The sequence below is a fragment of the Glossina fuscipes genome, unplaced genomic scaffold (genome assembly GCF_014805625.2).
Source record: "Glossina fuscipes isolate IAEA_lab_2018 unplaced genomic scaffold, Yale_Gfus_2 106, whole genome shotgun sequence".
Taxonomy (NCBI): domain Eukaryota; kingdom Metazoa; phylum Arthropoda; class Insecta; order Diptera; family Glossinidae; genus Glossina; species Glossina fuscipes.
Genome location: NW_023998449.1, coordinates 927,838 through 953,540, shown reverse-complemented (window position 1 = coordinate 953,540; position 25,703 = coordinate 927,838). Strand labels below are relative to the sequence as shown.

Here is a 25,703-nt window from a genome sequence, read left to right as displayed (position 1 = left end):
AATCTTTCTCACGTTTTCATCGAGAATAGATTTGTTTGAATTAAGAAGCTTGGGGGCTATTTTAGCTTTTAACTCGTAAAGTCTATTTTCTAAAGTTGGGAGAACGGTTACAATTATAATATTATTTATGGGCGTCGTCTGAAAAGCATAAAAACTTTCGCTGAGCGCTTGGTGATAGATATTAGATTTGCAGCTATTGCCATTTATTATCAAGGCACACTCAATCTTGCTTAAAATAAGCACTTTGGTGAAATAATTGATAGTATTAATGTGCGCACCGCTTTTCCAAGCTACGTACTGTATGAAATTCATACTTGTTAAAATAGAATTAACCGAAGACAGTGTGCTTTCCAGCGATATTTGTTGGAAAACGTCAGCCTATGCAGCGTCAGAATATGCAGCGTCTGCACGTTAAGTACTGGTAAGTCATTAATACTCATCAGTAAATTTCCTGCATCGCATATCTGCTTTCGGCAAATGTGTATTTTTTTTGACTTTTTTAGCCCCTGACAAGTTTGCCCATGCGGAGATCTCTCGCTCTTGCTTTCGTGCTATCTTTTTCTTTTGTAACCATTTATAGATCGTCCGCGTAGAGGCAATGTGCGATTCTCGGTATATTGCAAAGAATTTTGCTAATTTCGTTGAAGACGATCTGGAAAAGCGCGACAGAAAGAGGAGACCCTTGCGGAATGCCATTCACTAGCGCAAAGGAATCGGAGAGATGACTGTTGGTTCTAACTTTAAATCGCCGATGCGACATGAATGATTTGATGTAGTTGAAGAATTTGGGTCCAGCATTCCATGATTTCAAGAGTCTTAAAATAACATGAAGACCAACTCTGTCAAATGCTTTTTCGAAATCAATTGAGAGAATTGTTACATGATTCCGTTTGGAAATTGCTTTGCTTGTAAAATAATCAAAATGTAAAAGAGAGTCGATGCACCCGCATGAAGCCAAGTTGTTGCTTTGTTGCCAGGTTCTCGGACTCAAGAAACCAAGACAATCTAGATGCTATAATCTTAGAGGAACAACTGTTGCCAGTTTCCACATGCAGGGTATATGGCCAGTCAAAAATATCGTATTATATACGTCCAGTAATTTCTTTTTACTAGACTTAGACATAGCAATGATCATTTGGTATGAGATGCGGTCTAGGCCAGGTGTCCTCCCCTTCAAATTGGGGAGACAACTTGCAAGTTCTAAGGTAGATATGCAATTTTCCAGGAAAGTGGCACATTTGTCAATACCATTTGAAAGAGATATTGGAGTCCGTTTATTTTTGTTGAAAGAACTGGAAAAGTTGCTGCCAGAGGAGTATTCGCACGACACTTTTCCAAGGTAATTCGAAATCTCATCTGCGCCAGTTCCATTGGGAGTGCAGATGGCAGAGATTTCGTTCAGATTTGAAGTTCCATTAAGTCTGTTGATTTTGTTTCAGACAACTTTCATTGATGTATTTCTGTGAATTCCTCTCGAAAAAAGTTCGAAACTAAGTGCCTTTAATTTTCGTAGTTCCTTCCTGAATAGAGCATTGGCCTTTTTGTATAATAACAAGTGATCCTGATCAGGACATCTCTTAAAGCGGTGCCATAGATCCATTTTATTTTTCCTCAGAAACGAAAGCGTATTGTTCCACCAAGGAACCCTAGCTCGTTTAAAAGAGGTGTTAGATTGAGGAATAGAAACATGAGCAGCCGTGCGAATCGCTTTAGACATAATAGCAGCATCATGGTTGCAGTTCCCGTTAAATGGCTTTGAATTCAAAAATGACTCCACCTCTTTGGAGTAGTTGATCCAATCCGCTTTATCTAGGACGAATTTGGCCTGTCTTGCTGGAGTAACAGAGGACTTTAAATGTTTAAGATCGATTATGATTGGAAAGTGATCGCTATTATGCAGATCATCAGCAATAGACCAGGAAACCAAAGGAAGAAGTGAGGGAGAGCAACAAGTTAAATCAATATGAATAAAGATGTGATAACTTGAAAAGTGTGTTGGTTTTCCATCATTTAAAATGCAGAGATTGCTTTGAATGAAGGCCTTTTCTAAAACAGTACTACGATTGTTGTTCACTGTCGCAGATGGTGTTCCAGCTATTAAAGTCGCCGCAAATAATAAATGGGGTGGGAAAGTATAGAGAATAAATTGTAGAGTTCTTGTTGAGAAACCGATTGCGAAGGTGGGATATAGAGCGAAAGCACTGTAAATTTTATGTTTAAGATTATTTGTATCACTACGGCTTGTATGTTTGAGCTTAAATTTATGCGGTTGTGAGGTAAACTTGATTTTATAAAAACACAAACTCCTTGTTTAGAATATAAATTTTGGTCAACATTCGTAAAGTATCCAGTATATGACTTGGGTGGAATAGGATTGAAAGAACTTCTACAATGGGTCTCTTGAAGCGATATAAAGGTTTTTGTTTTTCACAAAAAAATCAAAAACATAAGGCATAACGTTGTCCTAAACCTAGAAAAATAAATTGGCAATAGGTAAGGAATTATGTCCTCGTAATCATAACCGTAACATTGTTCTAAATCATGGAATATAATCACTTATGAGTTTAATATGGACGAAAAGACAGTACTATTAACCGAATTAATTAAGAAAGAAACACCGAGAATAAACCTACGTTTCTCAAGTGATGGTAAGGATAACAAAAGCAACCGTAAGGATAAACAGCAAGAATTGCTGTTGAACTGATTCAATTGAATCTATAACGCCTATAGGAGGCAGACCGCATAACCGAGACATACTCAATATTGGTCTACCTAAGCACGTGTATAGCTTTTTTGTTATTTAAAGACCCTTAAACTATTTGGCCCAAATAGCAATAAGTTCAACGTCGGGAAGAGCAGGAAATTGAATTGAATATGGCACAAAACACACCTCCACCAATGCGATCCAATCAATTCTTTCTGAAAATCTCGAAGGAATTGGAAACATGCACTTTAATATTGCGTAGACGTCGGAAATTTAAACACACTCATAATTTAATGATGACCAAATATGTATATAAAGCTATTAGGTGATGCGATTTTGGCTAAACTATTAAAAATTTTACCTTCTTTCTAGCATAGTTTTGATGGGATCTCTACAGTGTTATGACTAAATTTACAAAATTATACCTGCTTTCATGTAAAGTCATAAATTATGATACCTGTATGTAGGAGCGATTCCAAAATATGATCCATTTTGAACCGAATTTAACAAATCTAATTTTCCTTTTGGAAAGACCTTATTAGTTTTCATGTATTTTGTCTAAAAATTAGACGGTGTTGCCATATGAAAGCTTACTTTTTACTTCAAATCAGTGTAATTTCCTGAAATGTTATATTAGCAGATTTTGTTTGGGAATTTTTTGCAAATTTTTTCAGGCGACGATTTTTTCAAAATAAAGCGTGACATCAAAAGTGGTTGCAAAAATGCCTCCTTCAAACCCAATTTGAATATTTGGGACTTACATCGTTAGAACGCAGGTGCTCTGCGTTATCAACGAATTTCGTATACATATTCTCAACAAATGGGTCCGAATAACATCATTAACATAAGAACTATCGATAATTTTTTCTGTGAAATAAAATTCCCATGTTGAAATATTATTTTTTAAATCTATTAAATACACAATAATAGCGATTGCTCAGAAATAACTTAAAACCATTTCTCTTTTTCTCTAGCTTTACACATGTTTCTTATTAAATTGAACTGTGTATAGCAGTCCTCCCGTTTTCAAACAGATCTCATACTTCTTATACTCTCTCTACGCTTATGAGCATTCTTAAGAAGATCGCAAACATTTCCCGATTTCCTTTTTCCATACAAGCGCGTATACCGTAACAACAGTCTGCAATACTCACTTATGCTCTTTGCTTTTCTTCAAATGTGGAGGATTTTAATTTTATGATATACGTCTTCGTAGACAGTTGTTAAAGAGTAGCTAGAATGTTACGTGCACTAGACGGACTGAAATAGTTCTTCATTGAGCTTTAACTAAGCGTGTGTGCGTGCGTTAAAAAAAAAATTGGCCAAGAAAGAAAGAAAAACGAATATATAAGAAAATCCGCCATAGTGAAGTTATTTTTAAAAAAAGCCTCATCACCATACAGGCATTTATATCTGTACGCAATCATAACTAAATAATATACAAAAAATTCACTTCATAGCTTTTTAATAAAATAAAGTTTTATTAATTTTTCTTTGAAGGCGGAGTGAAGTGTTTTTTGCCAAAAAATTAAAAATACGTGTAAAGTAAAATTTTGCTTTTAATAAAGTAAAGTTAAATAATGTTACGTTCGCTGTTTTGCACGTACGTATTAATTTTACTGGCGCAGTTCTTGGTTTCCGGTAATGCTTTCCCAAATTTCCTGTATTATCCTGCCAGTCAGGAATATCCTTTGGCCACTCTGCCAAACGGGGATAACGAATATTTAATATGGCATCTGGATAATCCGCTACACTTTTATAGTGAAAAATATGATCAATTATATGTAAGTAACTAAAAACACGGAAGTCCCTTTAGATGTATTTTACTTGAATTCCATCAATCCCTATGTTTGGTCCCTGTGGTTGGGTCGATGGGGCTATTTTTGACTTTTTTCTCTTTGTGAAAGAAAGGTGATATATGAAAATGTCGAAATTTTGCGTGGCGACATATGGAAAGGAGCTTGCAATGTGTATTTCATGTTTTGGATTCTCTTTCAATATTTTTTCGTATTTTCGAAATATTTTTGCTGCCCAGCATGGCATGCGCTTCTTGAGAAGCGTATACATATTTTAAATAATCTCAAACTCGATGTAGACACGTCACCTCGTTCGCTTGTGGTAACTTAGTTTTCCGGTTGGATTTGGGTACCAAACATTGTTACAAAGGCAAAAATTACATTAAATACATTTAAAAAAACATCGGTTTCAAATTTACAAAAACTTTGGAAGTGCCTGCTTACATTGCAATTGAACCCTCTGGCTCTGGATAAAGGGCAAATAACTCGAAACACAACTCGAAATCACTTCTTTTTTACAAACAAAGAAATTGGGGCTTTTGCTCATTACTAATAATTTACAACAGATGGAATGATGAAAATTTTCACATATATGTTACGGATGGTAGCACAGCATCTGTGCAAAAATGAAAAAAATCGCCCGCGCCCACTCAAGAGTTCCCGAATTTAATGTTCTTGTTTCATTTTTGCAGTTCGCATAAAGGTAAGCCCAATTTGCCCTTCCATTTTGAGATAGTTCGGTCTTCTGCGCCGAAGTAATAAATTTCACAGCTAACAATTCTACGAGAATGGAAAGTATAGGACACCTCATATCATCTCAACGCACACATGAATATGAAGAAGTTTCCGTCACTTTTTTCGATAAACATATATTTTAAAGTATTTGAAGTTTTTGGAAAGTAGATATCCAAGTAAAATATCTTAATATATAGGAAAAATTTTTTGTTTAGAGAAAAACTAGTTAAGTGGGTTTAATTTAAAATCCAGAACAAACACATTTTATTACATAAACAGCTAATATAAAATAATATAAAATGAAGCAACCGCCTGTTATGGATCGTTACGGATCGAGCTTTAAGACGGAAGCCTCTTTAATAGAATTAGAAGGCGTTGTTTTGACACTTTGATAATGGAAGAATAACATCCGAGGAAGTAATTATTTGTTTATTGTTTGTTTAGGTGTTAAAATAGTATCATTTTTGAAAAATGTTACTTGATCGTCAAGAATGAAAATAGAGGAAAATTTGCAAATTTGAATCGGGAACGAAAAATGAAAGAATCGTTTAATTTATATGTCAGATGCGAGAAAGTACATAGAATTCTTTGGAAATATTAAGCGCTATATAATTGACGAGTAGTTTTATTAAAAAGTTTAAATCCTAGAATAATGCTATTAATATCTAATATTTATGTTGACATATCAAAAATATTCTACGTACTTATTTTCGATATTGTAAAAAATTCGAATGAAAAGAATGAAAATTGTTCGACACCAGATTTACTGACATCGCTCAACTTGACGGATTTTTTATTTTAAAAATTCAAAAAAATAGTCGATATCTTAAAATATTATATGTTAGAGTTTAATGATATTATGCAATGTCTAGAAATCTACTGTTTTTTCTGTGATACGCCCACTTGTGCTCTATATATGCAAAGGCAACTTGGCATAACTATCTTCACCGACACCCGTCAATTTGACGGGTAAATTTAGTGAATCGTCAAAGTCGTAAAAGTAAAGATATGGCATACACATTTCTTGATCGATTGAGAATATCTGGTATCGGGATATCGGAGAACGGGGTCGTACTGGATTTATCTTTTCGTTGGAGCCATCAGTTTAATTCTCATTAAAAATTTGTGTTCAAGTTCACCATTTCAACCTTGTATACCCGCTCGTAATTTTTTGTTGGAATGCTAACAGTTGACAAAATTGAAACAGGGCGTATATATTCTTTATTAAAGCCTTGGATTAAGTTTGAAAATGACTGGACTGATTTATTTTTATACCCTACGCCACTTGTAGGGTATATTAAGCTTGGGCGGACTTATGTAACACGGGCTTAGGGCAGACCCACCTTCTATTATACAGATCGATTCAGAATCATTTTCTGAGTCTGTTTGTCCGTCTGATGTATTAAAGTGCAAATCGCAATTTTTTAGATATTTTAATGAAATTTGGTACACTGACTGACGTGCTTTTACCTGAGTACCAATGCTATGGAAATGGGTTCAGTGTTTCAAATACGCCCCTTATTATGCTATATTTTGAAAAGTCGTTATATGAAAAAACACTCAAATTTTTCAAAATTCTTGGCAAAACTCGTTCTCTAATAGTATTTGGACTATGGCTCCTAAGAAAACCGAATCCTTATATAGTAAAAAGGTGCAATTGTTAATATTTCGTGGTGAAAATAAGTTCATAGCAGTAAATTGACATAGAAGTCACCCTTACCGAACTTGGATACCGTAGGTCTATTTTTGAATACCACTGCATATAAAGATTCTCAGAAAATGTACAACTTTTCCTGCCGAAAACGTCTATTTGCAAATATTTTATGCTGAAAATTTGTTCATGATAGCAAGTTGACAAAAAATTATATTGACCATATAAGATTCTTATGAACGTCAAGCCCTTTAGAAAAATTAACAAAGACAGAGAACATGTAATTTCTACCTTTCTGTGACGGAAACTGAAAAATAATAAAATTTTCGGAAGTAAATTAACACTGTCAAATAAGCGGCTTCGAGATTTCGACCTCAAAAATTCTGCATAAGGAACTATATACCATCAGATGTTATTTACCCGTTTTTAATCACATTATGCAGCAAATATGTATGTTAAATCTTTCTGGTATATTTGGCTATTTCTACTTGTGGTATACCTATTTTTGCTGAAACCCGCCAACTTCACGCAGTCGCAAAAGGAAAGGTAGGAAACCCAAACTTTTACAACACATACTCCTCGATCGATTGAAAATATATGGTAAGAAAATCTGAAGAATTGGGCTATGGCCACAACACAACCAACATACTGAGTTTATTTTCTGACGTATAAAGTCTAAATGTCCGAAAATTTTGTAAACTTTTGATATGTAAGAAAAATGAAGGTAATTATGTTTGCGTTTAATGTAAAAAGGTTGAACACGGAGTGGTAGATGTTGTACACAAAACGTGTTTTGAAGAAGACTGTTATTAAAAATGTGTATGTTATAAATAAATAATTTAAGTAAAAATTTCATTTTAATATATCCCTAAAAAAGATGAATTTCAGTAAAAAAAATATTATATAGTCAACGATCGTAAGTCTAGTAATATTAAATAGTAGCCGACAGTATCAAAAAGAACTTAACACAACTTATTGAGTAGCTAATTGTGAACGTATTACTAAGCAGATCGCGACCAGTTTTGCACCGAACACGCAGGTGGTTCTGGCAAAAGTTCGAGGACTAGTTTTTTTAAAAATATATTTACGAGATCGAAAGTTATAGCGAACAAATAATTGTGTTAAGCGAGGTGGTGTAGTGTATCTAAAAATCGTCCCTGACTCACTGATGTTCTTACTTATTATACCCACCACTGTAAGATGACAGCATATTCATTTTGTTTTTTTCCAAAATGTATGGAATACCCAAAATGAGTCTTCAGATTTTGTACAAAGTATATATATTCTTGATCAGCGTGAAATTCTGAGTTGATTTAGCCACGTCTATCCGACTGTGTGTCCGTATGGTGTGTCGCAAAAATTAAGATATCGACTTCAAATTAATCGGAACACAAGCGCGCAAAAGAACAAAAACTGAACGCAACTCCGTTTTTTTAACAGAACTGTTTAGATTTTTTTTCCTCGGAGTTAAAAGTTAAAAAGCTGAAATTCCAGATTTACTTTACGAAGCATTCTACTTCTTACGTGTAAAAATGGAAAACATCCGCCATGCCCACACAAAGTTACAAATGATTAAATTCTGTTTCTTTCACTTTCTTAAAGTTTTAAGCTTATTTGTCACAAACAAGACCGAATGTTTGCAACGATTTTGTACACTCCTTAAAAAAACATATATTATCTACCTGAAAACGGGTTACTTTTAAAGTGAAGATGATAGACACCGTGATCACAATTTTCTTAATAATATTAGTGATATAGGTATCAAATAAAAGAACTTGGGGGGTAGAACGCGAAAAACTTAGTGGTGGGTATGCGAATCTAACTTTCTTACTTGCTATTATTTTACTTTTGTTTATTTGTTCGCACATGAAATTAAACAAAAGTAAATTAGGATAATAATCTTATAGTTATTATGACGAAACTGTTCCAAAGTGCGCAAAGAAAAATAAAGAAAAAAATATTAAGAAACAAACAACAATAAAAAAGCAAAAAATTCGTTCATAAACAACAGTAGAAGGAAAAAGGAAACTAACAGCATGTACACAACTTGCACAGGGGCGCACCCACAAACGGCCTAAATCCAAGTTTGGGTTTGCAACCGATAAAACCGAACAAATTCAATTCAGTTTTCTAATGATAAGACGAGGTTAGAAATTGATTTACATACATAGGCGAAGTGCGTTTTCTAAGGCGGGTTGATTTAATGGAATTTGAAGATTCTGATATTAGGATTAAATTATAGATATTATTTAGATCTTTGAAAACCATCTTGATGGGTTCAAAAGCTTGTGATTACGTCCATATTGGCTGTAATTTATGAAAATAGAGTTCCTAGAGGACGGGTTAAAAACATTAATGTTTAACCTACCTAGTAACGCCGGCAAATCAATTGTACCGTTTATTAACTTCACTAAGAAGGAAAATTCAAGCATAAATCTGGGTTCCTCAAATGACGACAAGGGTAGCAAAAGGGATCTATATTAACAAAGAAGCATGCAGATAAGCGCATCTCAACCTAAATTCGTAAGGGCAGAATTGCTTTCGAACCTATATAACGCCTGTAGGAGTGAGAGAGCACAACAAAGGCATATTCAAGTATTGATCTTTCCAAACTCTGCATGGCCTTTCTGCGACGATCGCTTGAAACCATTATTTAATAAAACTTAGCGCTAATTTAGTTTTGTTCACAGAGAACAATCTGCAAATTAAAATGTGAGCATAACTATTCTCACATTTATCAAAAATATGTATAACTCACAAGCCGTAGTAAACATCTATTCAAAGTTTGATCTAATAACTATTCGAACTAATCAATAAAGCAAGAAAACAATAAATTATTTCCCAATTTTTAGTGTCCACAAACAACAAGAAACAACTAAAAGCATATAGTCATGCAAGGCCGACTACTAAATAATCACATCACAATGCCTAACACAGTTATTATTTTCGTACGAAACTACTATTAACGGTCAATTTCCACCACCACATATTAAAACTTAGACTTTTCTGCTCTACAAAGGATCAATATTAAAACTTAGACTTTTCTGCTCTACAAAGGATCAATTTTCGTGAAAATCTTCTATAGGGTGGAATCGAACAAATAGGCCGATGTTAAGTTACTATTATGATATAAATTTTATCAAGGAATATTGAAAATTATACCTTTTTTTTGCTATGAACTTCAGTGTTCTTTATATGAGAGGGTTCGAAAATTGCCGGTCCAAAGAATCGCCAAGTACTACTACCTAGACACTTCTGCTGAGAAATTTTAAAAAATCGCATTTTTTCAATATAATGACTTTTCAGAATAGGGCGCTATATGGAAAAAGTGGACGGATGCGAACCATTTTCAATAGCATTCGATCTTGGGTCAGAACACGTCATTGTACAAAATTTAATTGAAATATCTCAAATGTTACGACCTGTAGCTAGAATTCATGGGCAGATGTAAGACGGACAGACAGGATTAGATCAATTCAGATTATGATTCTGAATCGATCGTTATATTAAAAGGTGGCTCCATTTTAAGCACCTATTCGTGTTACATACGTCCCTGCTAACTTAATATACCCTGTACCACAAGTAGTGTGGGGTATAAAAACTATAATAATATGTACAGTGGCTTACAAAAGTTTCACATATTTTTGGTAGACCTGGAAATATTTAGTTATAATCGTGTATTCAAATTTAACCGTGAATTGAGTAATTGAACTTGAATAATATGTTTTCATAGCCTCTACCGATTGATTAACACTAAATTCTGAATTGATTTAAGCGTGTCCGTCTGTTTGCTTGTGTCCATGGTAAATATTCTTTTGGCCGCAAAAGTGAAAATATCGTTCGTAAATTTGCAAAAACATATGGTTTCTAAAAACGCCACCAAGAATACGTACATTCACAAGAATGAAGAAAATCAATTACGATCACTCAATATTAAAGAGTATGAAAATAATGTTCTTTTCATCTTTTTTATGGAAGATGTAAGATTCGGTCAGGGGCGAATGTAATTTTCTTGTTCGCTCGTTCTTCAAAATATTTGCTCAAAACAGTTAGCAGAAAAGAGTGGGATTACCTTAGCACAGTCTAAACATTAAAAGCTTAAAGAAATTTTAGCTTATTAAATATTAATTCAAAAGGTTTGCATAAAACATGGCTCCTTTGGAGGATACATTGAGTGGCAAGCGCATCGCGTAAAGAATGAGATGCATGTAAACCAATTAATTTATGTGATAAATGATATATCAAAAATTGTAAAGAGTTCTGTCTGTTCCACTAACCTAGTACATAAGCCACAGTGTATGCAGTATTCATTCTGAGATGAACACCAGAAAACAATTTTTAGAAAGACTGAATCTACATTTAAAAGTTATTGTGTCCGAGTGTGTACGGAAAGAATATCTGCTATTATTATAAAGTTGTAAGGTCTTGTTTAATCTTTTTTCTTACCTTCGACGCTTTACGAAACTTTACGAAACTGTCCGTAGGAATTACCAAGCATCTTCCGTACGGATTTATTTTTTAGGGCATTTGTTACATACATTTTTTGCTTATCAAATTTTTTGGTATAAATTTTCTATATATAATTATGAGCAGTGGCGACACGTATCATTTTTTCGTTTTTACTTATTCAAATAGATATGATCATCTTCCGATAGCCATTAGCATATTAAGTTGGCTATTTGCCAACTACCAATTGATGTTTTTTTTAAATTAAATGTTCAAATAAATAATAAATTGTTAAGTATTTTTAAATGCTTTAACATTCGAAATGTGCAGACTTAGCAACAAAGGTTTTGCATTTTTTTGCCAATTTTTTCGCTTCTTCTGCAAAATCTGGAAATACTTATCGAAGTGTTCCCAGAACTCTACTAAAATAAAGTTACGAACTGATATAATAGATTTTTGGTACAGGTGCAGTTTGTCGACACATTTTTATATCGAATGTCTTATTATATCGCTACAAATTTATGCCGAGAAGTTTACGTTAAGATCTCTACATAGCTTTAATTAATTAATAAACAATTAATCATAAGTTCCCTAAACTCGTTTGGAGGTGAGTTGTGGTATATTTTGCAAAGATTACCGAAACATAGAGGAATGTAAACATAAGAACTTTGCTTTTTTTCTTAACTTGTACGAAAATGGAAATTTGTGGTGTCGGAAAATCAAAAGCATCGGAAAATGCGGTGCACTCCTTTTTTCATTTGTGGATACAGCACAGTTTGAAGTAAAATTTTCAGTTAATTGTTAGTGAATCGAGTATTTTCTATTTTAAAGAATTAGATGCGATTAGATATTTATAGCATTATCAAGTCTCTTTTCAAACTTTACTTTTCAAAATTTACCAAAAGTACATACATCAATTTTCAACTGACGATTACAATTATGCGACTTTGAGAGTTCTAAGAACTGCTTGAGGAATACTCCGAAAAATAATTGGATTTTTGACATATATTTTGATGCAGCTTAAAAAATTATAGATTACTCTTTTAACAGCTACAAGGTATGACAGCTTCATTAGTTTCCTCGCTGCTCAGAAAACCGAAGAAATAATGTGACCGTAATTTTCAATAAGAAAGCATAATGGTTATTTAAAAAAAAACTATAAAACGATACTTTGTTAAATTATTAACTTTTTGTTCACACGCACAATTACGTATGATCAGATATAAACCAGTAATTTATTCATAAAGAAGAATAATAATAAGACGAATCGCAGAAACCTATTTCGTAAAGAAAAAGAAACAAATTGGTCAGCATAGACAAAGATAATTTTTACAGCACCAAAACTGTGAGGGTTTTTGCAATTTTATACTTTTAGTAAATGCGGTAAACGTTTAGTTAGTTATTATTCAATTTGCGGTTGAATGAGAAAAACACAACGCGATATAGAACTGTCTAACAGAATCGAGCTTACATACTAAAAGGACAATCAATTCGTACTTTCCGATTCCTAGTAAAAAGTACAATAACATAATTACATTCTTCAGTGGTGCGCAAATCGAAAGAACGGTACCAAATTTTATGTTGATATGGCGTTTTCATAAGTAAACGAATAAACACATTGCATTCATAGGTATTGCGCCTCAATGCCGTTTCTTACAAAAACTCTATACTAATTTTAGTAAATTGCACCTCCATAATAATGTTAGTGAACATGTCATGTCGTTATGGTCATTTCCTTACGAAATGCAGTGATTTTAGTCATGTAATTTCAGTTATTTTCAAAAAAACGGAAATATTGCTTTTTTCATCACCGCTAGCTTAGACAATTTGTCGGCAGTTTGCTAACATTAAACGTGCAGGAACAAAGCGGCTATATCGAAAAACTTCGAAATAGTTCTCAACAATCGAAAATTGAAGTTGTAAGGGATAGCTGAAATCCGATGAGAAAAGCTAGTATTTCCATTATCTTGCATGAATATTTAGTCAGGAAAAAATTGTTTTCTGAATAAGTATCGCATTTACTCACAGTGAAATGAAAACATCATGACGGTAAAAATCGCATGAGTTGAAGTTCACCACTGCTGACAGTGTTCTCCAGGCCTTCGAAGATTGGCGCTCTGTCTCTGCTTGTAAATCTCCTAGGAAACTGATTTCGGTGATTTTAATAAATGGTTTCGTTCAGCGTTGGACCAATGATACCATTCTTCCAGCAGACTGTTTTAGTGAATGATGATTATAACTATTTCTTGAGATATATATGACTTGATGTCACGATCCACGACGCGTTTGCATGCATTGTATTCAGCTCTTAAAATGTATACACGGATCGATAAAGATGACGTTATCATAGAATGCGTAACATATAAATTTGGCGTTGTTTGCTGTCCTTGTTATTTGTGTTATGAATGGAACGAGAGCTGATTATTAGTCGCACAAGTTGGACATATTGAATGAATTGGCACATACAAAGCAATTAAGAAATTCATTATGCGGCTTCTATTCTGTAACAATAAAATATAACTTCTGCCGCTATTTTCCAGTCGTAACCGGATTATTTTTCTAAGGCGTACGTTTCACAAGAGAAAACAATCTCTTTGTTCTTCTTTTTTTTGTTGTTGTTTCCATCATATACAGTGCGTTTCATTAATGTTGCGTTTTTTCGATTGAAAAAAAATAAACGCTTGTTAAATCTAATCCATTGTCCAAACGTAAAAATTTATTTTATAAAAGACCGCCGAGTGCAAAAATATGAAGACGAAAATACGTGCGAATCTGCCGTCCAAGATCTGAAAAATACACGATAAGATGAATAAGGTAAGGTCTCTGTTTGTATGTCAAAACATTTAAATGACGTTGTTAAGGAAAAATGATATCCCACTAAACATTAATTTTATCCTATTTTTTTTCGTATTCTTTCTTATAAAAAAAAGCAATATTAATGACGCTATGTTTTTTGAATTCTTGGAGTTATTAAGAAAAAAGGATACCACAGAAATTATTAATTTTTAATAATGTCCTGCTTAATCTTCGTGTTCTTCCTTATAAGAAAAAACCGCAATATTATTATTATTATTATTATTATTTTAATTTTAGACTAATGAATTGAATTCTTAGAAAGGATATTAGATAATAATATGTTAAATCTTTCTGGTATATTTGGCTATTTCTACTTGTGGTATACCTATTTTTGCTGAAACCCGCCAACTTCACGCAGTCGCAAAAGGAAAGGTAGGAAACCCAAACTTTTACAACACATATTCCTCGATCGATTGAAAATATATGGTAAGAAAATCTGAAGAATTGGGCTATGGCCACAACACAACCAACATACTCAGTTTATTTTCTGACGTATAAAGTCTAAATGTCCGAAAATTTTGTAAACTTTTGATATGTAAGAAAAATGAAGGTAATTATGTTTGCGTTTAATGTAAAAAGGTTGAACACGGAGTGGTAGATGTTGTACACAAAACGTGTTTTGAAGAAGACTGTTATTAAAAATGTGTATGTTGTAAATAAATAATTTAAGTAAAAATTTCATTTTAATATATCCCTAAAAAAGATGAATTTCAGTAAAAAAAATATTATATAGTCAACGATCGTAAGTCTAGTAATATTAAATAGTAGCCGACAGTATCAAAAAGAACTTAACACAACTTATTGAGTAGCTAATTGTGAACGTATTACTAAGCAGATCGCGACCAGTTTTGCACCGAACACGCAGGTGGTTCTGGCAAAAGTTCGAGGACTAGTTTTTTTAAAAATATATTTACGAGATCGAAAGTTATAGCGAACAAATAATTGTGTTAAGCGAGGTGGTGTAGTGTATCTAAAAATCGTCCCTGACTCACTGATGTTCTTACTTATTATACCCACCACGCAATATTATTATTATTATTATTTTAATTTTAGACTAATGAATTGAATTCTTAGACTAAAAAAAGAGACATTGAGCACTAGCAACACAGGCTATCGACTCTAATTTAAAAAAAGGATATTAGATAATAAGCTTAGTAGTATTAATAAAGTAAAATATTGAATTGATATTCTGTTCTGAAGTTGATTGTAGAATGTACAAAGGGTTAATCGTTCCAAATGCAATACTTCTAGCCAAGGAAAAGTTGAGGCAGTCGCAGAGAATGTGCTTTATAGTAAGAGTTTGTCCACAACAGCAGATTGTAACCCCAATATTAACAACGATATCTTGTTCTAGTTCTTGAAGTTATTTAATTTTCTGCTATATTGGAATAAGGTTTTTTTTTTTTGTATATGTATTCCGCATTAGTACAAAATAGTAAAATAAATATTTATGTTTGGACAATGGACCAGCTTTACCAAGCGCCTAATTTTTGTCGAGTGAAAAACCTAATATTAATGAGACTCCCTGTATGTCGCCATGAGTATAGAACGTACATACAAACACACAAATGCTAAACAAGTGTTGTGCTTTCTTTCCAGGCGAGTGAATGTCTTTCCGAAAATATGTTTGTGAAGCACATTATTTGAAATTTATTATGCATTTAGATATTCTTGTTGGTAGTTCAGGGAACGTTTTAATGTTATCATTGAATTCTCACCCCAATTTGTAATGCGTTGCTTAAGAATTTATGTCATATGCTTAAATATACATATATATGTTTTATAAATGTATTCTGTGATATTAATTAATTTTGGAAAAAAGAGAAGATATAATCCGCCGTATACAAGCGGCGTCGATCAGCTAAGTAGTGATTCTTAAGCGATATATTAAAAAAAAATTTTGATTTTTGATCAGAACTAAGAAGTCAAACGATAATTTTGTGGATGAATTTTGGAGGTTATCTTAGGTAAAAATAACTATGATATATATATAAATTTATAATAAACTATTATATTTTTAATGCTGCGGACGCATTTATTACTGTTGGAATAATTTATTTCGATATATATTTATTTGTTGTTTTTGTTAGTCCTTTTTTATTGATAATTATTAATATAAGAAGAGGTTATGGGCACGCTGCAATATATACAATTCACTCATGTCGCATACGACGAAAAGTACTAAGTACGCTTTTTGTAAACTTTCAAAATGACTGTATCAATTATTTATTGTCGCAGATAAATACGAATGGAATCTTGACTTTCAACGCCGAATTTTCAGAATATATTAATCAACCCTTTCCACTGGAATATCCATGCATAGCTCCATTCTACTCCAACGTTGATACAACCGCAGGAAATGAATCATCATCGATAAGCATTTTTACTACACAAGATCCTAATCAATTGCGGGAAGCCAGTCATATGGTGCAGCAAGCTTTTGCAGGAAAGATAGATTTTGAGGCTACGGATGTAATAGTGGCTACATGGGAAAAAGTCGGCTACTATGATTCAAAAACCGATCAATTAAATACTTTTCAGGTATGTGTTAGAAATGTTGGACTCTCGGAATTAATTACAAGTTTTATTTTTTAGACTGCTTTGATTGTAGATGATAAAGAAACTTTTGTTCAGTTTATTTATCCAAAAGACTGTCTTAACTGGTTGAAAGGTGAAAATGGTCCCTTGGGACTACCAGACATTCGAGCTCAAGCTGGTTTTGTGGCTGAAGATGGTCGTTATTTCAATTTACCTGGTTCCGGTTCCGATGGTGTAAGTTTTCTATGTTTATGGGTTAACTCTAACATAATACTTTAAAACAAATCATGAATTTTCCACTTAAAATCTTATCGACATTATATATATCGACAAACAAGTAAAAAGGGGCTTATGTAAATATTCAATTTTAAGTATTTTGTTCACTGTGCAAATATTTCAACATATATTATGTTGTACTTAAGGGATATTCCTGCCATACGATTATCTTTTTATAATTCTTTTCATTACTCAAACTATCTCTTACTTTTTTAAGAATGATATCTAAAAGTCTTTATGTCGGGTCGATATTTTGACGCCTTACCTTTTTTGGTTCACTTTTTGCGATTCTTTTTTCGAGAAATGGAAATGAATGTTATTATATAGCTACCGTTGCACGTTCAAGTCAAAATGTTCAAGGCAGGAGAATTGGGGTACAACATAGTTAGACAACTGCTGCCCCGCTGTTTTCAATATTAGTTTTCAATTTTAAATAATTGTTAAACGCTAATTAATCCTCCTCAAATAAATTCTAAAAAAATTACCAATAAGCCTCTGCTGACACGACATCATTGTGTTGTAAGTTTGTATGCGATAACAGAATATTTCTCAAAGTCTATTAAACCATTGAATAAGATTTAAATTAAATTGGAATATTTTAACATTTATCGAAAAATGCCTTTTCGATTTGGAGTGAAATCCTTGTTGGATATTTTAATTAAAAGCAGTACATAAAATTGTCAAAATATATATTATAGACAATTGGGCGACCGATTGAGAAAATTTCAACAAAAAATACATACTATGTGCTTTCATTCAAGAAGGATAACGAGCACGAATTTTTGATTTATCTAGATATTATATCTTTTGAAACAATTTCAAGTATAAACTCTTTTGATGGAAAAAAATATAAATTTAGCTTATGAAATTCAGAAAGACATACTGAGTTCCTATTTTCTTTAAGGAATTTGCCATTTTAAATATCAGATAATTAATCAATTTACTGACATAAGAATATGGTCAGCGCGGTCGGTAAAATGGATATTTTATCTGGTCGATGCTGCAGACAGAACGATATAGGAATTGACAAATAAAGTTTAAAAATGTAGACTTTCAATATTGGTACGTAAAGCGCCCTTTTTGCTATTTTACACTTTTACCCAAATATTTTTTTGAATTTATTAGCACTGAAATGTGATTTGTGCGATAGTCTACATATTGGTTAAAATTTCTAGAAGACCAATTTACAAACAAATTGTGTACAGAAACCAAAAGATACATATTTAGTGACAATTCCTCCTTTCGACCTCAAGTGGACATATATACCAATTTTAAATACAACCACCAGATACACCAGATTTCCAGATTTCATCCCAATGTTGTTTCTGTTAACTTTTTTATTGTTAAATTTCTTGCGAATTGCTGTTAATCTTTTCGTAAATCGCTGCCTGCATAAGGCTTATTTAATCGATTTAAAGCAAGTGGGTAAAAGATCACAAATCTGTATTTTTTTTCAACGTTTTATGGAGTTTTAGTCCTACAAGTCGAATAGTTGTTATTTTATTTTATTAAATGAGTGATTCTCGTAATAGTATATTTGAAAATTGTTGGTTGTCATTACATTCGTCATAATAATCTATTTCTTTTATATTATTTTTTGCTTATTTAATAAATTATTTAACAATTTAGTTGCAGAAAGATATTAAATTAATATCCCACAGGAACTTGCTGCATTCAAAATACACTTTCAAAAAAATTGTTCGTTAATAATTGTCTTTTTTGCTATCAATTAGGTTCGTTTTTTAAGTGAAAATTCGAACATTGGAATACCAGGCGTATGGCTTTACCATGTTGGTCCTTTAAACTATGATAGCAATGTTGAAGGTCCTAGAAACAATAATTTAGTCACAGAAATACCTTCGAGCTTGCAAACCTGCCAGGACGTCGGGCTACGTACTTGCAGTCAAAATGCTGAGTGCATAGATAAAGCGAGTGGCTTCTGCTGCGTTTGTCGCCCAGGATTTTACGGCAACGGGAAGGTCTGCATTAGAAACGATATACCCGTTCGTGTCACTGGTTCGCTCATGGGCGAACTTAACGGGGAGCTAATTAATGAACGGTCGAAACTGCAGTCATATATAGTTACTGCAGATGGTCGCAGTTATACCGCTGTTACACCTATTAGCACTGAACTGGGCACCAATTTACGTTTAGCTTTGCCTATAGTTACCTCTATTGGTTGGCTTTTTGCTAAGCCATTGAAGCAATATATGAATGGTTACCAGTTAAGCGGCGGAGAGCTGCTGCATGAAGCTAAACTTAGTTTTAGTACTGGTGACGTCTTGTTAATTAATCAAACATTTGAGGGCCTCAACTATTGGGATCAATTGTCAGTTAAAGTAGATCTACACGGCCGCGTGCCTTATGTGAATCATCGCCGTAAATTGCATATGTCCGAGTTTAGTGAAGAATACGAATTTTTAAAACCAAACGAATTGTACTCAAGAAACGCCCACGTTCTGGAAATACCTGAAGAAAATCGTTTCATCAATTTTCAGCTGGAGCAGAAAATCTACTTTGAACGCTGTTGGGCGGATAAGAAAGCTAAAAATCCTGAAGGATTGAAATACATGCAGAAAATATCGAAGATAATGTTGGATTACTTCGAAAAGGACAGGGCTTTGCGTACTAGTATATTAGCAGTAGTCGGTGTCAATGCCACTTCTAATGCTTGCACCGACGGCACTGCCATCTGTAGCGAAAATATGGTTTGCATTCCTTATGAAGACACATATCGTTGTGATTGCGTTCATGGTTTTACGCCACAAGTAACTACCTCAGAAGTTGAACAATGTGTAGATATCGATGAGTGTGCATTAGGGACTCATGTCTGCGATGAAAAGGCTATGTGCGTTAATAGTCAAGGAGGATTCTCTTGTGTGTGTTTTGAAGGCTTTGAGGGTAACGGTTTTAAGTGTTTCATGAATCTTTCTTTAGCCGATAATATTGAGTCGCCTGTTACGGTGACCAGTGCTGTAGAAACTAGAAATAGTGATCGTAGAGTTATTTTGGAAAACAACAATCAAGAAAATTTCACTACGCCGTCACTAGAGTACCAGGGAGCATCAGTACATCAAGTAGATAATTGTTATGTAGGTTTTTAAGTGCAATCTTTTAGAAGAATCTTTTTTCAAAATTATTTTGATAAGCAGCGCTGTTCACCTTATGCCGATTGTTGGGAAGGTCATTGCGTTTGTCGTGAAGGTTTCTCTGGCGATGGACTCTTTTGCGTTAGTAATTGCCCCGCTGATGAGATTTGGGAAAAGGATGGGTGTATAAAATTGCCTTACGAGACTGACGTTCAGCCTCGCTGCAATTTCTTGGGTCAGTGCACTTGTGAGATAGGCTACGAGTTTACCGAAGATGGTGAAATGTGTCGCTTTGTTGGCCATTTGATAGATGAAAGTAAAAGTGATGAATTGGGTAAGTCCTATGTAGTGCGATTCACAGGCCACCATGTTTTCAGTTGTATGTTTAAGTTCCTTGCGATGTGGAATTCAATTGCCATCTAAATGCTACCTGCGATTGGTATGAAATGGAATTACGACATAAATGTTCCTGTAAGTTAGGTTACTATGGGGACGGTTACCACTGTAGCATTATTGACGATTCATGCGTAATGGTAAGTAGTAAATACTTTGCCAATCTGAAATCTGTACAATAGGATATTTTTTTTATAGAAACCTGAAGTATGTGATTCTCAAGCTACATGTGGCTACAATGAAGGCTTAGGTAGATCTCAATGTCAATGTAAGAGAGGCTATGAGGGGGATGGTATCCATTGTGCACCTGCTCCCGAATGTTTTGAAGATTTGGATTGTGGTCTAAATGCACATTGTGAAAAAGACGTTTGCCAGTGTTCACCAGGATTTGAACGTGACATGGATGATATTTGCGCTTTGGCTGGCAGCTGTGGTCTTGTACTATGCGGGATTAATGCTGTGTGCAAATACGATCGTTTGCAAGGAGTGAAATACTGTGATTGTATGCAAGGTTATGAAGGTGATGCATTGATTGGTTGCAAGAGTAAACCCATACCTTGTAATATACAATTCAATTGCGGAGTTCATGCCAACTGTGAGATTACCAAGTAAAAGTTAATAAATCCTGTAGGAGGAAAAGTTTTTCATACTATATTGATTTCGTTAGAGATCCTATTCATCATGAGTGTCAATGCGATGCCGGGTACCATGGAGATGGTTACACATGCGTAGAAGATGAAAATTGTTTAAACAGTCCTCATCTATGCGATATGAATGCGCAATGCTTGTCAACTAATAATGGTTTGGTGTGCGCTTGCAATAAAGGTAAATAGCGCAGATATGATTTATAGTTGTACGTTTCTTGCATAGAAAGTTAAAAACCGTTAGCTTTTTTATTGTTGTACGATGATGTTTTCCGAAAAACCATGCCACACAAAATTGCAGCGCTTATAAGAAAACTTTGTTAGAGACAGAATAACAATAACAATATTTAAGATTTACCTAAAATTGTAGATGAAATATTTATTCGCAAACTTCAGAATATGTTAACGTTTTACAAAAGTAGGCCGACTGCATATGCGCTTGCAGAATATGTACATAAGATTCTCTGTCGGGTACAAATTTCGAAATTAAATCAATTGTAATTATAATAATATCCAGGTGCTTTTCAAAAAATGTGGAAAATCATTTTTTTTTATCACTGGTATCATAAGGATTTTGTTGATCGCAAGTTGTACAAAAGCAGTATCCAAATATAGCCAAACCCAAAATCATATTCATAAATCCATTATTACGATCCCATGTCAGTGGATGTCTGAAAAATTCCTGTAATCCTTGCATTACTGAGACTCTTTCGGGTATCTCTTGATTCGTTGTAAACGTTATATTTCCGCGAGGATTTGAAGTTGAATAGGATTCTGAGCTAAGATTGCAGTTTAATTTTTTCTTGCTAACTTTGGCTTTGTCTTTAGCAGGACGCTTTGATTTAGTGTTAATTTTTGGCGATGGAATGTGAAAAAGTATGGGCGTTAACAATTGCCGCTTGAAGGCTTGAGAAAACGCCTCACGTAATTGTTTATACGGTAACATATTACTGATAATTTTGATGCTTAACTTTAATAAAAGTTTGTGGCAGAAAACATAGAAATAGAAAACCAAAAAGTTTTGAAATTTGTTGTTTAGTTGGAGAATGAGAAGTTGATGAATTTTTTCTATATAACATAAAGTATTTTCGAACATTTCTATCCCAAGGTTTTTATGGCAATGGTAGCTTGTGCTTAGAACGCCAACAACATGATTCAGGTTTTCTGATTATCTCCCAAGGAGTGGTCATAGTGCGTGCGCCGGTCAATGCAAAAAATGTAAAGCCAATATCAGTGGCTTCAATGGCCATTGGTTTGGATAAAGATTGTTTGGAGGGGCGTATATATTGGGGTGATATCTCAGCCAAAAAGATAGTCAGTATTAAATATGATGGAACCGATATGAAAACATTAATAACTAAAGGTAATTTGTAGAAATAAAGGGAGAGAAATTTTAAATACTACACTCTTTTTATATACTCTTAGATATTGAATCTCCTGAGGGCATAGCTGTTGATTCTATGTCAAGGCGTATTTATTGGACCGATTCCATTAAAGACACCGTAGAAGTGGCCAGTTTGGAAGACCCATCATTACGTACAATTTTAATCAATAAAAGTTTAGTGAATCCCCGCGGTATTGCCGTAGATCCTTACAGAGAGTAAGTTGATTTGGGTTTTCTTTCAGAACTATATACGAAACCAGTAAAAAAGTTATATTCGGCTGGTGCCGAATTTCGCATACCCACCATTATTAAAATCTTTGGCTTCCCATGCTCCCATTTATTGTCATAAAAAATGAACGAGATAGGATATATTTTTCATCTTTTAATTCACTACAAGCTTTTGGTGAGAAAAATTTATCTGTCATACCATGACGTCCCCCATAATTAATTTAGAATTAATTTAGTATTCCAATCTCCAAACCCTTTTATTTGATACCCATATTGACGGTATTTTTAAGAAAAAAATTTATCTACCATGTCATGACAATTAATTTAAAATAAACACACTTAGCTTATACTTTCTCAATTCTTTTATTTGATACTCAAATTGCTGATATTATTAAGAAAAAATTAAACCACTATGTCACGGCGTTTACCTTATTCATTTTGGAATTAACCCAAGCGATTAGACAGATAATATATCTTCATTTGAGGAAGGTATAAAATAGTTTTAAACATTGTGTTTGCTTGCTTTACGATAAATAAACATAAAATCCCAAAAAGGTGAAACAAATAAAATTTAATCACTCGTAACTCTGTAAGGGCAAGGTCGATTTTTTTCATTTTTTCACCTAAATGGTAGAGTGTTTCGTAAAGTAAAGGTGGAAAATTTCAGCTTTTCAACTTTTATAATCAGAAATTAAAAACTCACAAATTTTTATTAAGAAAACGAAGTTGCGTTCAGTTTACGGTCCACTGCGGGTCTCTGCTCTGAGTATTTTGACCCCTATCCAATACCAACTTGCGTACGAACATTTCCAATGTTTCCACCAAATTTGATTTCGGTGTCTGCAATTTTACAACCAGGGGAATGTCAAAAACACACACCACAAAGACACAGACGGACAGACATGGCTTCATCAATTCAGAATTTCACGCTGTTTTATGTACTTTATAGCGTCTCTGAAGCTTCCTTTTGGGTGATGCATACACTTTAAAAAAAAACAAAGTGACTATGCTCGGGTGTGGATATAAAAATATTTTTGTACTATTGCAACAATAACAATTTATTTTAAGAAAACTGTACTGGTCGGATTGGAACCGAGAATCGCCTAAGATTGAAATGTCTGATTTAGACGGCACGGCTCGTGAGGTCTTGCTCGGTCAAGAAAATGTTCTGCTGCCAAATTCTCTAGTAGTTTTAGAACGTACAGGCGAATTGTGTTACGCTGATGCAGGCACAAAGAAGGTAGGATGTATCGATGCTTACACGAAGAAAGTACGCAGTATATCCAATGAACTAACTTATCCTTTCGGGTTAGTCTACACTCATGACCACTTTTATTGGACTGATTGGATAACGTGAGTTACCGTATAATATAAAGCAAAAGTTTTATAAAATTAAATATTTAAATAACTCAATTTTAGCAAAAAATTGGAAAGTGTTAATACTTTGGGCCAACGGCAGAAAAGTTTGCAAATCCCTTTCTTTGGTAGTCATAAAATGTACGCCATGACTGCGATAGAAGACCATTGCCCGCAAATGGATAGTCCTTGTCAGATAAACAATGGAGGGTGTTCTGATTCGCGCCTATGCTTAGTAAATCGTAAGGCCCCTTCGGGCAAAAGCTGTAAATGTACTAGACTGTCTAAATTATGTAGTGCTCCGTCTAGTTTTTTTCTGTAAAAACAATTACTGGCTTCGCCGTGTAAAGATTTTATATTTGTAATTATTATAATTTTGTTTCTGAAATATACCAGAACATAACATTACTAAGTAGGTGTATTGAAAAACAATAACAATATTTATCATTTAATAACGTTTGTGCTATTTCCCACTTGTGAAATTTTTTATATACCATGCAATAAATTTGGGTTACCAGAGAGAGAAAATTACAAATTTATTAAATTTTTGAAATTTTGGACTTATTTTTCTGTGACAATTATCAATACGATTGTATTATTTTGGCGTTTTCTTTTAAATCACTAGTGAGCGGTACATTCTTTAAGAGTTAGTTTTTTAAATTGGACTTTACCGCCAAAATAATAAAAACTCATAAATAAATCCATGAATCTTGCAGCTCGAAAAGTGTGTTCTGGTGTTTTTTTAGCTGCCTTGGACCATGCTGATTCCAATAACGCTGCGGTAGATATACTGAACGTGAAGTGGCGCCTTATGTTCGCTTTTATACGCCATCTAATGAGGCGTTAAATAATCCTATATGCGTCGGTTGTGGCTGTTTCTCGCATAACGATGCTGATGGCCTGGATTGTTCTTCTATTATCGATGGCTCTTCCAGTCTCATGTCCCTTCCAGTTTTCGTCAGTTGTCAAAAAGTGTGAAATCATTTGCAAGCAGTACGCTACTCCGAATCAATAATATCACTAAGTTGTTAACGTTTGGATGGCACGTTTTCCATAAAACTTGTATGCGCATATAGTTACTGAGTGCATGTGATTTTATGTGTATTTCATTGCACAATGCACGAACTGGCGGCGGGAACCAGCCGGTCTTTGCAAAAAGAAGAATAATAGCAAAAGAAGGCAAAGATAATAGACTCGGTCACGACAGACTGACAGAAAAAGCAATGAGAAAGATCGTTCTAAGTAGGTCTATATAAAGTAGTCGTCGAGAAAAATTAACGCCAGCATTAATTAAAGGACGGATGTGTCTGCTGTGTTCATGCGCTGCTGTTAACTCGATTTTATTTAGGATTGATGGTTGTGATAAGAACCATGGATGGATGAAATATAACTGAAAAAAATCATATAATTAAGAGGCAAAAATAATTTCTTAAACGATTAATATACGTAACGGCGGAACAATTAAATGTAAATGTTTGTGTTGTTCACTATGATACATTGCATGTATAAAATTGACTAAAAATAGTTTCTTTCAAAGTTACCAGTTAAAAATGATATCTTTGTTCATAAATTTTGAACTGTTGAAAAACTAATTTAGAAATATTTAC

At 33.7% G+C, this 25,703-nt stretch overlaps 1 protein-coding gene across 1 annotated transcript; it reads left to right on the top strand.

Moving 5' to 3' along the window:
* The first annotated feature begins 4,204 nt into the window (after window positions 1-4,204).
* On the top strand, window positions 4,205-24,590 carry LOC119638672 (nidogen). Its single transcript, XM_038035608.1, has 12 exons — window positions 4,205-4,488; window positions 16,427-16,729; window positions 16,784-16,960; window positions 18,736-20,094; window positions 20,155-20,425; window positions 20,482-20,624; window positions 20,683-21,092; window positions 21,152-21,309; window positions 22,237-22,491; window positions 22,554-22,728; window positions 23,809-24,093; window positions 24,160-24,590. Exons 1-12 carry the CDS (start codon window positions 4,285-4,287, stop codon window positions 24,416-24,418), a joined length of 3,999 nt encoding a protein of 1,332 aa, XP_037891536.1. The 5' UTR covers window positions 4,205-4,284; the 3' UTR covers window positions 24,419-24,590.
* The last annotated feature ends 1,113 nt before the right edge of the window (window positions 24,591-25,703 follow it).